Source organism: Engraulis encrasicolus, chromosome 14, assembly GCF_034702125.1.
Source record: "Engraulis encrasicolus isolate BLACKSEA-1 chromosome 14, IST_EnEncr_1.0, whole genome shotgun sequence".
Taxonomy (NCBI): Eukaryota; Metazoa; Chordata; class Actinopteri; order Clupeiformes; family Engraulidae; genus Engraulis; species Engraulis encrasicolus.
In genome coordinates, this window is record NC_085870.1 from 47,381,587 (window position 1) to 47,396,106 (window position 14,520).

General features: G+C 39.5%; 2 protein-coding genes across 2 annotated transcripts in view; both read left to right on the forward strand.

Moving 5' to 3' along the window:
* Window positions 1–59: 59 nt before the first annotated feature.
* LOC134463494 (major histocompatibility complex class I-related gene protein-like) lies at window positions 60–5,200 on the forward strand. Its single transcript, XM_063216689.1, has 6 exons — window positions 60–106; window positions 1,175–1,314; window positions 2,290–2,547; window positions 2,879–3,067; window positions 4,291–4,613; window positions 5,159–5,200. Exons 2-6 carry the CDS (start codon window positions 1,263–1,265, stop codon window positions 5,198–5,200), a joined length of 864 nt encoding a protein of 287 aa, XP_063072759.1. The 5' UTR covers window positions 60–106; window positions 1,175–1,262.
* Window positions 5,201–14,424: 9,224 nt separating this feature from the next.
* LOC134463495 (class I histocompatibility antigen, F10 alpha chain-like) overlaps window positions 14,425–14,520 on the forward strand; it is a 64,303-nt gene continuing 64,207 nt past the window's right edge. The window contains exon 1 of the mRNA XM_063216690.1: window positions 14,425–14,462. Within this exon, the coding sequence (XP_063072760.1) occupies window positions 14,425–14,462 (38 nt within the window). The remainder of the gene's footprint in view (window positions 14,463–14,520) is intronic.

The following is a 14,520-nucleotide window of genomic DNA, read 5'->3' on the forward strand; positions in this document are numbered from 1 at the left end:
ATATTACAAGTGTTCATGCAGACAGTAAGTCTGTAGGATCATGGGATCCAACTTGTTATGTTGGCTGTTGAGTTTCTTCTAACCTCTGTATCCTTGCCGTGTGCTGGTGAGTTGTCTTTCCTTTTACGCTTGTAGCTTTAGATACCTTAAAAAAGCTGTTTAGTTCAGTGCCAAAATACAGCAAAATTGACTTAAGCTTCATGCTTTTCAAACTTTACTGTACACAAATGTATTTGCTTAGCTATACTTAATTATTTATTTGTGGATACTGCAGAGGGGCAAAATGTTTACTATAAGATTGGACAGAACACAAGACCGTACTTTGCTTCATGTTGTTCACCTTGTCTTTTTGACTTAAAGCCTAGTGTTTGTGCTGCCGATGTCTATGCATGTAACGGCGACAAATGTAATTGCAATTTCGCTGTACAGTATGCAATAAAGCAGTATGTATGTACAATAAAGCTGCCTTTGATACATTTTTAGGCTTCTAACCAAAGTTTTAAAAGAGTTGTCATAGTTTTAGAACCCTTAACAAGCTGTGTCGTCCATGTGCCAATATACAGCAAAATTGACTTCGGCTTCAAGTTCTTCAAACAGTATTGTACACAAAATATTTTGTTCAGCTATATTTAATTATTTATTTTCAGATACTGCAGTGGGTCAAAAGGTTATTTATTACAATAAAATTAATGTTATACTAGGTGTGGATAGAACACAAGACCATGCATAACGTGTATGTATAGCTACATGTTGTTTTTACTGAAAAAACTAAAAACCTGTAAAGAAATCCCCAAAGTTTGATCCAACCTGCACAGAATCAGGTGCTACATCACTCTATAGTGACTGTAGACAAGTTACTCAGTCAAGTTATAGGCTATGTTTTGTTTTACCTCTACTTTTACTACTTTTACTTTGCCACCTCTGCAGCACTGCATGACTATAATAGAAGGGGAGACTCGCGTAAGCAGGAAACTGTGAAAACAAAGGAATAGCTCAGTGGTTCCCAACCTTCCCAACACACACACACAACTGAGTTACGTGTAGGCTATTAAACCTATGGATATTTATGAAGATCCATGGTTGTATGATGTGTTTCAATCAGAACATTAATCAATTATTTTGTCATATTAATTAGTCATACATGTATTAATCAGTGTTCTTGTTTCAAACCTAGACATTTCAGGCGACCCCATTTGAATTCCAGGAGACCCCGCATGGGGTCCCGACCCCAGTGTTGAAAAAACAAAGGAATAGCTGGGAAGATGTGGAGGGTGATCGTACTTTTAGTCGGTCGTGTAATCCAAACTTCTTCAGGTGAGTCATATAAAAAATTATTGTGAATTTGGAGTGAATTATCAGCAAATTCTACAGGACAGGGAAATAGTGCATAGATGGATAAGCAGTGCATGATGACATGCAAGTTGTATTTGTCTCTGCAAAATGGAGGGCACTCTGAGAGTGTAGCAGACCTTTCTGTGCAGTGTTTCCCTTAAGCTTTTTGCACAGAGACTATGTATGTTACAACCTCACTGCGTGCCACCAAAATTGTAATTACCAATTCGAGATTAAATCTGTTATGAGGCTCTCTGTAATGTAATAGCAATGTTGTTGTGATGTACAGTAGTTGACTCTTTACGGCAATGAGTGAAAAGTACTCAGATGAAAACTGTAAAGCTCCCCCACATCCTTCTCTAAGTCTCTCTCACAACATTGCCATCCCCATCCTACACAGGTTAACCCCAGAGTTCATGTTGTAACCATTACTGTCTCCAACATTGTAAAGAGAGTGTCCTCTGTAATTTAAGGCTCTCGTAAATGTCATAGCACTATTGTTGTGACGTAGTTGAGTATTTTCAGCAAAGAGTGAATAGCCCATCGATGGAACCATCCTAGACAGATTAACTCCAATATTGTCTTGCCACAGTTGATGAATGAGATTACACATTCTCACATATACCTTTTTTTGCCTTAGACTGCAATTTAGAACATAAGATCACTGATCCAATTCTGCAGCAGAATAAAATTAGGAACTACAGTTGCAGCAACACGGGTAGAGCAAACCTCTGCTATAACTGTTGCAAAAGTAGTACAAAATAAATAAAAATGAACCCACAGCAATGGGCAAATTGAGGAACATGAGGAGTTGAGAATGGAGGGACATTTGTAACAGGCATGCTGTATGTAACAACAGCAACAATAGCAACAACATGGGTATGTATGTTTTTATTATCCACCTTACTGCATTGAATAATGTAATGATTTCCATGGTTTGGTATTTGTATTCTCCAGATATCTTCACCCTGCAGCAATACTACACCGCCATGTCTGGAATCCAAGGCGTTCCTGAATATGTGGAGACTGATGTGTTCGACGGTAGAGAAATTTGCTACTACGACAGCAACAACAGGAGGAAAGTTCCCAGGATGGAGTGCATGGCCACTCTGGACCCACAGTACTGGAACACTAGCACCAAAGAGTCACAAAGAAGCCAGCAGGAGTTTGAGAGGATATTTGCATTGGAGAGGTATAAAAGAAACGAAACTGGCGGTGAGTGGACACACATAGGGCCTATACAGTACGTAATAGCAATAGCAATAGCAGCAAAAGTAGTATTATTTGCACATTATCCAGCAAATATAGTTGTATTTCATTGTATTGTTGTATGGCTAGATGGCAGTCAATGTGCTTGAGAAAGAAGAAACTATATTATGGGTAGGCTAATATTTTAAGAGTAGATCAATAAGATTATAGCCCATAACCCTACAAGTTAATCAAAGGCAGATGAAAAAGCAAAAATAAAATACCCGTCCACTCCACAAAATGACACAGTAGATGCATTTCAGAGTGATATTTCATAATTCACAACTGTATATTTCAGGTTTGCATACTCTCCAAATGACGTGTGGATGCCAATACGATAGCAAAACTGGAAAGCCTCAATATTTTGGACCAAAAAAAGCATATGATGGAGAGAAGCTGACTGCAGGACCGCTTGAATTTACATATGATTGCATTAAGATACTAAAAATGTACATTCTGAATGTATCAGGATGCGTGGATAAGACAGGTACAGTAGAAGACTTAAAACTGTTTGATGTTTTTGGCATAAAGCAAATGTGTTCATGACTTGTGATTTATGAATTGCTTCTGTAACTACATCCTACACACAATGTTGGATGATTCCAAATATTTTAACTTATATATTGTAACTGTACATTGGTAAAGTGGGACAACTGGTAAAGTGGGACAGTTAACATTTGTCATCAATATCTTCATGTTGCTTTACTGTAGTCAATTAAATCTTTTGGATAAATTTCCTCTAGCATGTAATGTTTTAAATATAATAGTGTGGTTGTGATGTCTTCCTGGGGGGTGTGATAACATGTCACTCAAAGGCTGAACCAATAAAACCAACGATGTTGCAAATTACATACAGTAGCAATCTGAGGTCAATAATGTTAAGGGCCTAGCGCTTTAAATATTGGTGTTAGGCCTCAACAACTGTTTTCATATGAAAGGTGACTTAATTAAGTATCATCTAGTTAAAAATGCATTGATTTTTTAAATAAAATATTTTAAATAGGGGCACATTTTCCACTGTCCCACTTTACCAATGGCATATTGTTAAAGTTGGACAGGGATTTTTGTTATGGTGGGACAGCAAATAGTGTATTATTTACATTTTGCTTATAATTGCTTATTATAAGAAAATTACTAATAAAATCTTGTAGTCTCTTTTTCAGTAGTAATATACTTGCTGTAGTCTATCAGGTTTATGGGTGCGTTGTATGTAAAAAGGTTTATGCAACAAATTATTTTTTATCAAGGTAGCAAAATGTATGTAAACAAACAGTTTTACATAAATGCACAAATAACAAACTTAAATATCCATGTCAATTGTGGAATAAATGGCAAAACAATGCTGTTCTTCTTTAACAGCAGACATGTCCCACTTTACCAATGGTCATGAAGTTGATCCTGAACTGTTGATAGCAAAATAATTTATCCTGTAATAAAAATATTTCCAAAATGTCTGCTTAATTTTGTAAAAGACATCCTAGATTTTGAAAATAAGTTTGGCATGTGATGTAATGGCATTTGCATATGGCAGAGAACCTGAAATTTCAAATATCGCCCCACTTTACCAATGTTCACCTTATATGTAGCCTATAACATCAAAGCTGGCCTGCAATTTCAACCCTAAGGGCTTTATTTATTGATTTATTTATTGATTGATTTATTTATTTTAAAAATAAATTTCATTACTTCATACTTCATATTTTTCTCCAGTTCCCCCAGATGTTTCAGTCTTCCTCAGTGGTTTTCCCCCCTCTACAATCATGTGCCATGCTACAGGCTTCTACCCGGAAGTGAACATCACCTGGTATAGAGAAGGCAAGCAGGTACATGGATCTGTATCTGATCTGCTGCCTAATGGGGATGGAACCTTCCAGAAGAAATCTGTGATCAACATCTCAGCTGACACGTGGAGGGCTGTGCACCTGTACACCCAGTACACTTGTAAGGTGGAACATGGAACTGAATTCTTCAAGATCACCGAATATGTCTACAGCTGTAAGATCTCTGATATAGAACTGGGTCTTTTTATCCACGTGGGCCTAATGCTAGCTTTTTACACAGGCATTTTACAGGCACTTTACCTTGGTTTGTGCCTTTCGTTTTCTAAAAATGTGTGTGTGTGTGTGTGTGTGTGTGTGTGTGTGTGTGTTTGTGTTTGCGCGTGCATAATATAAATCAAGTTCTGTTTTGTTTGTGTGTTGGTGATCATAAAAATGTAGGCCTACAGATATTGTTTGTAATTTCATATACCATATAGCCTACCTATATTGCCAGGCAGCTCCATTTGCTCATAATGTTTATCATCCTTTACTCTAGATTTGTGGATTACAGTCCTATCTACAGTAGGAATGGCAATATTTGTGTTGGCGGTTGTTATACGTTGCAAGAGGAACAACAAAGGTAAGAGCATGCCTAACAAGCGTTAACTATTTTTATTTGGACATTTTTTTTCTGGCCTTATATGGAAAATAATTTCTGCATAGCCTCAGTGTGCCGATGGGCCCACCAGCACAACCTGTTTACACATTGCTGAAAAAACTCAACTACATTACAACAACATTGCTGTGATATTACCAAGACCCTAAGGTTCTCCAACCGCTCTGGGTCTGAGGGCAACTGAGGGCTATCTGAGGGCTACTTGTTGCAAAATTCTCTACCAATGTCCTGACGATGTCTTGACATCGTTCTCACACTATGATTGAATGATAATTTTTGTGGGCACCACGTTGGTGACGCCATGCCCTTGAGTAACAGATTAAGACTTGATCACTACTATTTTGGTGTCAGTTTGGTTATAAGAGAGGCTCTGCGTAAAGGGGTTAACACACATATTGCTGTTTTTGACACAGGCTCTACTTGCTGCTCGTGCAGCCCATGCTGTGCAGACTCTTCTCCTTCGACCCCACAGGATCCCAGTGACACGGTGAATAAACATGTATTTAGACTTCTGTTGTTTTACAGTATATGTTGTGAGACTTTATCACTGTATTCAAGTTGGAGGTGTTGTCATATTGCCAACCTGTCTTTTTGTCCTATAAGGGGGGGTGGGGTATTGTGTTTGTCTATTGTGTGTTTTTGTTACCATATCATATGTACTGTAAATGACACAGAACAAATCCAAAAGGACAAAAAGTATTCTGTCTATGTAACACTAGCACTAATTGATGTATTTTACCGGTTCTATTACAGGACGATGATGTTGCAAGTCGCAGATCTCTTCGGTCGGGATCCATGCCTCCGCCAACCTACGGCACTATAAATTAGATTAGCCTTCATAGTCTCTTCAGGAGAGAAACTTCACACCGCTCTGACACGTTTTCCTCTCATTCCCATTGTAGGGACACACCCATTATTGACCTAATGCAACTGAAGAATTCAGTGTCCAAACTAAACCGTGTCCAAACTAGAATATCCAGTTCTAACAAGTCTTGAAATGCAGGGAATCGTGATCATGAGATCACAACACGTACACAGGCCCGCATGCACTCTTAACGTGCTTTGCTCCCATTAATAGACCCCTGGGGTGAGTTTCTCAAAAGAGAAGTTGCTAGCCTGTTAGCAACTTCGGTAGTTGCCAATGGGAAAATGCATTGAAAACAACAAAGTAGCCAATGTAGTAAGCAACTTTTGTTTTGAGAAATCCACCCCAGGAATGTCTAGCTCAGACTCAAGTTCAGACAGGAAAGTAAATATGAAGAGGGAGGGGGATATACACAGCTGAATTTAAATGTAGTAGAATGTAAACAGCTGTGGCCTAGTGGGGAGATAGTATGTAGATCAGAGAGTTGCAGGTTCAAATCCCACTCTTCCTTTACCTCACTCCAAATACTATGCAACGTTTTCATAGTCATACAATGGCTTGGAACTCAAGGTTTTGTTTGACTGACCCGTTTGGTAAAAATGGCAATATTTCCATCTCCATCTGGTGGCCTGGGGTGAGTGTCTCAAAAGAGAAGTTGCTAGCCTGTTAGCAACTTCGGTAGTTGCCAATGGGAAAATGCATTGAAAACAACAAAGTAGCCAATGTAGTAAGCAACTTTGGTTTTGAGAAATCCACCCCAGAGCACTTGCAGTTTTGACCAAGCGCGTGCTTTGTTTTGAACCTGCAAGTCTTGCGTTGCGTGTCGAGACTAAATTCCCTTTCGTTGGGTAAGCAAGCAGCTCACTGAAAACTGACTGTTAGCTGATTGTAAATGTCATGATGGCATAACCAGCAAAACTAACGAATGGGAATGCAGATGAGCTAATTGAGAGGAAAAGCAGTTTTAGACATGCAAATAAATTGCCTGTGTGAACATTGGAAAAGCCTCTTCAGAACGGAGAGAGCTGAACGAAACGCCAAAGGGCAAGTATGTGGATTTATGCATTAGCATTCTCATAGCCCATGCCTCATTTAGTTTACAAAGCTATAGAAAAGGTGGCGCTATTGACGTGCAGGATGTAGACCGCTACATAAATGAGGTTTTAAAACAGCTGTGTGACACCAAGTTTTACAGAAAATTACGAAATGATCCAATAGAACAGTATCAAACCTTCAATTTTTACAGAATGGTTTAAAAAAAAACTTTGGATCACAAAACCTTTGAGTTTGATTTTCTCTTTTGTGCACATCCAGTCAGACCTGTGTTGTACACATTACCCAAAATACACAAAAAATGACCATACCCCCCGGGGCGACCCATCATTAATGGTATTAACACCCTCTTGGAACCACTGTCAAAATATGTGGACCATTTTCTCAAACCGTATGTGCATAGCCTACCATCTTCATAAGGGATTCAATTGATTTTATTAATAAGCTCAGCATGTTACCTGAAATTCCACCTAATTCTATTCTGGTCACTTTAGACGTGGAGAGCCTTTACACTAAAGGGCGGGTTATACTTCCTTTCAGTGCCACGGAGTGAGCTTGTCCCAGCCATGATGCAGTTAATTTTGGTTTATGCCCTGTTTTGAAGCGCGGTCTGCGCGATGTCATTTCACGCTCAAACTGCCTTCAATACAAAGAGTAACCTAGACGTGTCGGTTGTTTTTAGCTTCACAGAGTCGACGACAATGAAAATGAAACATTACATATTTATGTCACATGCATTTTTTGATCGCAGCCAGAGCATAGTTTGGAACAAAAAAGTGGCTCATTTGTCGAGGATAGGTCGCACGAAGCAGAATATTTCCTCGACCTCGGAACACTGTTCAACTGTCCAAATAACTTCGGCTCAATTCGAAACAGCGTCGTAACTTGCAAGCGCACGTGTTGTCTTTGGTTCGTGTAAATAAATCAAACGACAAAGCACGGGCAACTTATTTAAGGAAGAGCTCACAGACCGTAGACCGACGAAGGTTAGAACAAGGAAGTAGCTTGTTCTCTCGACTCGAGGACAGAGCAGGCTGGTCGAGAGGACCAATCAGAGACCTATTTTCGCCCTTCACGCCGTCGCTGTCTGCATTATCCCTACGTCGAGACACAATTTCGGGGAGGTGCCCCAGAGTACCTGCGTGATGGGGGGGGGCTTCACTCCGTTAACTGCGCGGCTCACTTCATCATGACGCAGGGACGCTGATCTCGAGGCATAAACCACCCTTAACATTCCACACAATGGGGGTCTGGATACATTGCGCTTTTTCCTTCAAGACCGCCCAGCTGAAGCATTACCACCCTCGCATTTCATTGTTGACCTCGCTGCCTTTGTTTTGAAGTACAACTACTTTAGTTTTGAATCTGAGCTCTATTTACAGACAAAAGGCACAGCCATGCGTTCGACTTTCGCCCCCAACTACACAAACCTATATGTAGGCATCCTTGAGAACAACAGGTACATTCTAAACGCAGACACTAACCCCTTTTTTACGCACGTAGTCACATGGTTTCGTTGCATAGATGACGCGTTTGTCATATTTAATGGCACAAATTCACAACTTGAGGAGTTTATTGTGTGGATAAATGACATCAGCCCTCATCTAAAATTCACAGCGGAATCAGATCTCCATAGAGTGCACTTTTTGGACATGTGGGTACCCAAATCAGAGTCGTCTCTTACTACCAGTCTCTACACGAAGGAAACGGACAGGAATACTTTCCTGTCAGCAGACAGTTACCACCCGGTACCTCTTAAACGAGGATTACCAAAAAGCCAATTGTTCCGTCTGCGTCGGGTATGTCAGGACAACGCGGATTTCGTTGACAAGGCAGAGTGCCTTAAAGAAAAGTTTTACGCGCGCGGCTATCCAAGTAGTTGGGTGGAAGAGGCACATCATACAGCACTCAACAGTTCACGAGAACATCTTCTCACTCACAAAAAAACATCCGACAAAAAACACCATTAACAATTATTTCGACTTATACTCCAACATTTCCAAAGATAAAAGACTCCATTATGAAACACTGGCATATTCTGGCGACCGACCCCCAGCTTACCAGTGAGTTTTCCGAACCTCCCGTGTTTGTCCCTAAAAGAGGCAAAAATCTGAGAGACTTCCTGGTACACGCAGATTTAAAATCTCCGCCCCAGACGTCATCCCAGACGCTCCTTGCACCAATCCCCAATGGGTGTTACAGGTGCGGCCACAGACATCATATAGGAAGACTAAGTACGTCATCGCTTATTTCAAGCACGTCCGCACAGGTCGGCCATATTAGCGCAGCCTAAACTCTCCACAGAGCCTCCGTTACACCTGAAGTTAACTGAAGAATTGAGACGTTGAGATGCTGAAATATGTATGCTGTTATTTCGCTGAAATATTGACACGTGTATATAAATAGTAGGGCTCCTTAAAACTTGTGCAGACTGAGGTAAAACGCACAGGAGAGTAATATGCTTCCCACTTATTTATTTGTCCAAAAATAGAGATGGACCAAGAGCAAATACACATTTTAACCGTTGTTGTGCATTACGTTGATGGAAGGGATATATTAATCGCATTTGGATCAAGATAAAGGCGACAGATGAGGTACTGGAAGAGATTACATCACAACAATTTAATTCTAAGCGTCATGACTCATGACTCACACAGGTTGGAGCTGTCGAACCCAAAGCAGAATGTAGCACACATGGGATCGTTTAATTGTTATTTTACTCAAAATATAAAAGAATACTTTGTGCATTTGTTTATGGGATCTATTTAATGACTTGAATAAGCCTACTAAACCATATTATACATGATTGTAGGCCCATGTACAGTATAATGTAATGTAATATAATATAATATAATATAACGTGAATATTAATCACTATGCATTGTCAACATAATACTTACGTTCAGATTTTTTTATACTGTATAACAAACTAAGCCTTTCGAAAATTGACGTCAATTTGAAGGAATTATGGCCATCTGAAGACTATGGATCACCAAAAACTCACTGCAACTGGTTGAGCCAGCAGGCTGCGCTAACATGGCCGCCATGCGCGGACGTTCGACTTGCATGACGGGAACGCGGATGGCGCATCTAGTCTTCCTATATGATGTCTGTGGGTGCGGCCACTGCGCACAGTGCCAGTTCATGCAAAAATCTCACACTTTTACGAATCCTCTTGACAACAAAGAGTACAAAATCAATAATGTAATCACTTGTTCCTCCACACATGTTGTTTACGCCATTACTTGCCCATGCGGTTTGGTGTACGTGGGTAAAACCAGTCATCCTTTACGCACTAGAATAAGCGAATACAAATGCATTTTTGGAATTGAACAAGTAAAAAAAACAAAATGTGGTGGTGATATTGATTGTCTTTTATTACAATGAGAGGCATACTGTATCTTTACTTTGAAAAGTTTTAAAAGTGGATTAAATGAAGAATTGTGTTTAAATGTGATGTTATAATTTTACTCATGTGGACTGACTACAATGGTGAATTTTTAACTCATGTAATGTATGGACCCTGATGCTGTGTCTTATTTCCTGCCCCCTTTTTATGTATATATGTAAATAGTATTCACATCCATGTTGTAATTATTGGGAGGGACCTCCTTTTGGGTGTCCCATGATGCACTTGTTTATTTAAGAAGTCTTTTCACTTGTGGTATGGTTACTAGTGCCGAAACGTCAGCACCAAAGAAAAAAGTGGTGAACTGTGAAGAAGCAGTGTCGCGCTCTTCCTTGAGTTAAATAAAGATGAGAAAATATAAACAAAGTACTCAAATGGCTCCTACATTGACGCTGCATGTGGGCTTAATAGTGTGTGATGATACTGTACCGTAAGATGGTTTGTCCTTATCTACGCAAGCAATCTTCTGCCTGGCAGTGAAACTGGTTTTGTACTTGAACTGCATGGTTATTTGAGCACAAATCTTGTGTTTGTTATGTAGACAAAGATGGAAGACAAACAGTAGAGAGGATTTCTGTATTTGTCAAATGGACCTTCCTGTTTTTAGGGGGAAAATTTAATCTGCATTGTGAGGCAAGGCAGATTTCTTGATATACAGTAGCCAATTAATGATAAAGACTAATAATGAAGAATACATAAAAAGCTAAAGCATTGTAATTGAAACATTACACATTCTTATAAGAACTATATGTCAGTCACCAGATATAAGTGATCTGGTGGGACGTTATCTTTTAGGCATCTCTGAGAGGTACAATAGATGGTTCAACCTCCAACTGGAAGTGTAAAACGAAGTACATTCTAGGGTGTGGCTCCATTCCAGGAAATATTGAAATATAGAGTGGGTACAAGTCATTATCTTTCCTTGTGTCCTTTTCTGCTAGTTGTGGGCTCGTGATGTAAGGCCAATTGATTGTAAGGCCTCATGATTAATGCCATATGATCAAGGTTTTATTCAATATTTTGAAAAGTCATTATCTCATGTGGGATGTTAAATGGGGAAAATCTCCCCCAAAAGCTCTGCTGCTCTGCTGACAGCATGGAAACGTCATTGTTTTCCTATAGAGACTATGTGACACTGAGGCTTCAAGCAGCAGGAAAGGATGCAAGGACTTATAATAACTTGTAGACAGTAGGCGATTTCATCATTTCTGCAAAATGTGTGAAACCTGCTTTTACAATAGTATTTAACAAAGCTGCTGAGGGGTAACAAAAACTATTTAGAAAAATGTAGGAGTAAATAATTAAATAGCATGAGCTACCACTATTCATGTCTTTATACTGAGACGGAAGTCTACAACCTGAACAGGTTCTGGCAGGTTGGGTATTATGTTACATGCAGGGCTGCTGACAGGACAAAGCGATTGGCTTCCCTGATTACTACAGGTACAGGTGTGACTTGAGCACTCCTGAATCAGCAGCATGGACTTTGAATATGAACAAAAACAATTAATGATGTTGGCTTTTGCGTTACTTCTAACTTTTGTATCCATGTCGTGTCCTGGTGAGTTGTTTTTACTTTTACGCTTCATTGTTGTTTTAGAACCCTTAAAAGACAAGCTGGATGTTGTGCTCTCGACTGCACTTCAGTCAATACCAAAACAAGTTGGACTTCAATTTTTCAAACTAATGCAGGGACCGTTCTAGTCTGTTTGTTGCCACCTTTCCTTTTATTGAATTTACAAATTGGCATCTGTAAACAGTGTTGTATGTCTAAGCACTGCTGATCTAGTAGGGTAGACGGAGTAGTTGAGTACAGGGTACAGTTGAGACAAATCAAATATCTCTGGACAACAACAAGATTCTGATCTAATTTTTGCTGTAGATGTGTGCATCAACATCCTCTTTGATCATGGAACATTTGAAACCAGTACAGAACGCAGATCCAAAGATATTGGGGGGAAAGCTGTTTGACGGGTCAGATTCCGTTCACCAGGGTCCTTCAACAATGAATATCTAATTACCAATAGTTAACCTCTTGATATAAGTTACATTACACTGCAAACCAAGATATGTGCTCTAAAAGCATACATATTCCCTGACAGCATAACAGTCTTTATCAATGTGTGATCTGACCAGAAGGGGACAATTGAGACGCTAGTAGTGCTAATTTTGCTATGTAAAACCAGTGTAAAATGGCTAATGGGTAAAGTTCAGTAACGAAATTTTCTAGTGGCCATGCTATTAGCAAAAGAAAGAAAGAAAGAAAGAAAAAAGAATGGTGTCTCAACTGTACCCGGCTACGTCTCAACTATACCCCACCGTTTTTTAGCTCGGGTACAGTTAGGACAAAAGTGCATATTTTTTGTTTGATTAATTACATAAATAAGCATCCTAGATATACAATTCCTTGGCTATATATTTGCCCACATCCTGAAAATATGTTCTGTCCAAAACAACATTCTTTTAAGGACGTTTTAATAGTCTAATTTGTACATGGAAAGGGACAAAAATAAAAGTGTACTCAACTGTACTCAGTCTACCCTACATACATGTGCATGCCCCAGAATAATCCTTGTCCATCTTAAGTTAAATGTTTTATTTCATTTGACGTTGTAATTCGATGGGAATTTCGGACGTTACTGGGATGTTTTTCTTCAGTTATATTTATTTATTTATTGTGTTATTTACTACAATAAAATCATTCTAGACGGGATAGAACATAAGACCATAGTCTATATTATTTGTTGTTCATCTTGTCTTTCACTTTTGATTTTTGTCCAGCCTGTATCTATAAGCAATTATGCATTGTGACAAATTTGGCAATAAAGCTGCCTTTATGATTCCTAATAGGCTTCTGACCAAAACCTGTTTAAAAAGAGTTGTCATAGTCCTCTTTTACCAGAAAATAAAATATTTCCTGGCAGGTTTCTTTACAGTTTAAGACAAACTAACTATACCGTGCTATCTCTAGACAAAATGAATGATGGTGTTACCGTGTGCATTTCTTGACAAAGGAAAAGAAAAACAAACAACTGAACACAGATGCTGCCTACTTTTGCTAGTTTGTTTAGCTTGAGAGATTCCATGTGAGATGTACCTCCCAAAAACATTTTCTATACATGAATAAATGTGACATTTGAGTGCAGTGTTAATATAAGGGAAAAACAGTGTAGGACAGTATTGAATTAAATGATGCTTGATTCACCTTGTGCCCTGATGAAGGCCCTGTAGCGGCTGAAACATGTTGGCAGTGGCAGTATTTTTAATTATTTAAGTTCTAACATGAACTAGAGTCAATAATGAAGCGGTTTTATCTAAGAAGAGTGCCTTGGCGTCCTGCCTTTTTTAAATATATTTTCTACGTCTTGGCCAAAGAGCACCTTCAAACCACCACCAGTTTTACCACTTGAACGCCGCAGCCCTCCAGCCCTCTACCTTTTTGAATTAAATGATGTTTTCTTTTCAAAACAGTGTTATGTTGTGTTGTCAAAACAGTGACATGACCAACCAATTTGTATATGTATATGGGTGAACTTCATTGGCAAGCATGTGAAATTCATTGTTGATAGTAAGGGGGAAACCCTATACCGTTGTGATGACTATAGTTTCTGAAACTCCCCTATATCACGGCCCAGACAAGAGGACCACAGTTGCGTCACTTTACATGGTTTATTTTAGGGGAAAAGGGAAGTGGAAGAGTCCAGGAGCGTGTCTGTCTGTGTCTGTGTCAGTGTGTGTGTGTGTCCAGTTGCAGAGAAGCGTCGCAGAAGCCGGTGGTGGAGGGTCCGGAAGTCCGGGGGGGTGGGGGGTGGGGGGTAGTGGAGACACACACAGAGCAGGGCAAATTAACAGGGGCAGAAGCAGGCACGTGCACAGCATAGTTGCCCACGGTGCCCGAGCAACTGCCCTTTTGCCCACCTTGGCTGATATTGCCCTTCCAAGGGAGTGGAAAATAATAGCCTATACGATTATAATTTCATATTTCAATATCATTTGATTTCTTTATAATTCATAATTTTGTTTGAAGTTTTGTACAATAAAGACTTCAGTCAGTCATACAAATTAATCAGACCCGTCGAGAATGGGCACGAGCGATGTGAGGTCTACACAACAACTCAGGTGGGGAGGGAGAAGGCACGCGACAGGCGCTTGAGCGCCTATAATAGACACGAAAGAT

Excerpts from the sequence above, each read along its gene's own strand:
- LOC134463494 (XM_063216689.1), top strand. The coding sequence starts at position 1,263 with ATGTGGAGGGTGATCGTACTTTTAGTCGGTCGTGTAATCCAAACTTCT. Across the intron at positions 2,548-2,878 it reads TAAAAGAAACGAAACTGGCG|GTTTGCATACTCTCCAAATG; the intron begins GTGAGTGGACAC and ends TGTATATTTCAG. Across the intron at positions 4,614-5,158 it reads AACTGGGTCTTTTTATCCAC|ACCCTAAGGTTCTCCAACCG; the intron begins GTGGGCCTAATG and ends GATATTACCAAG.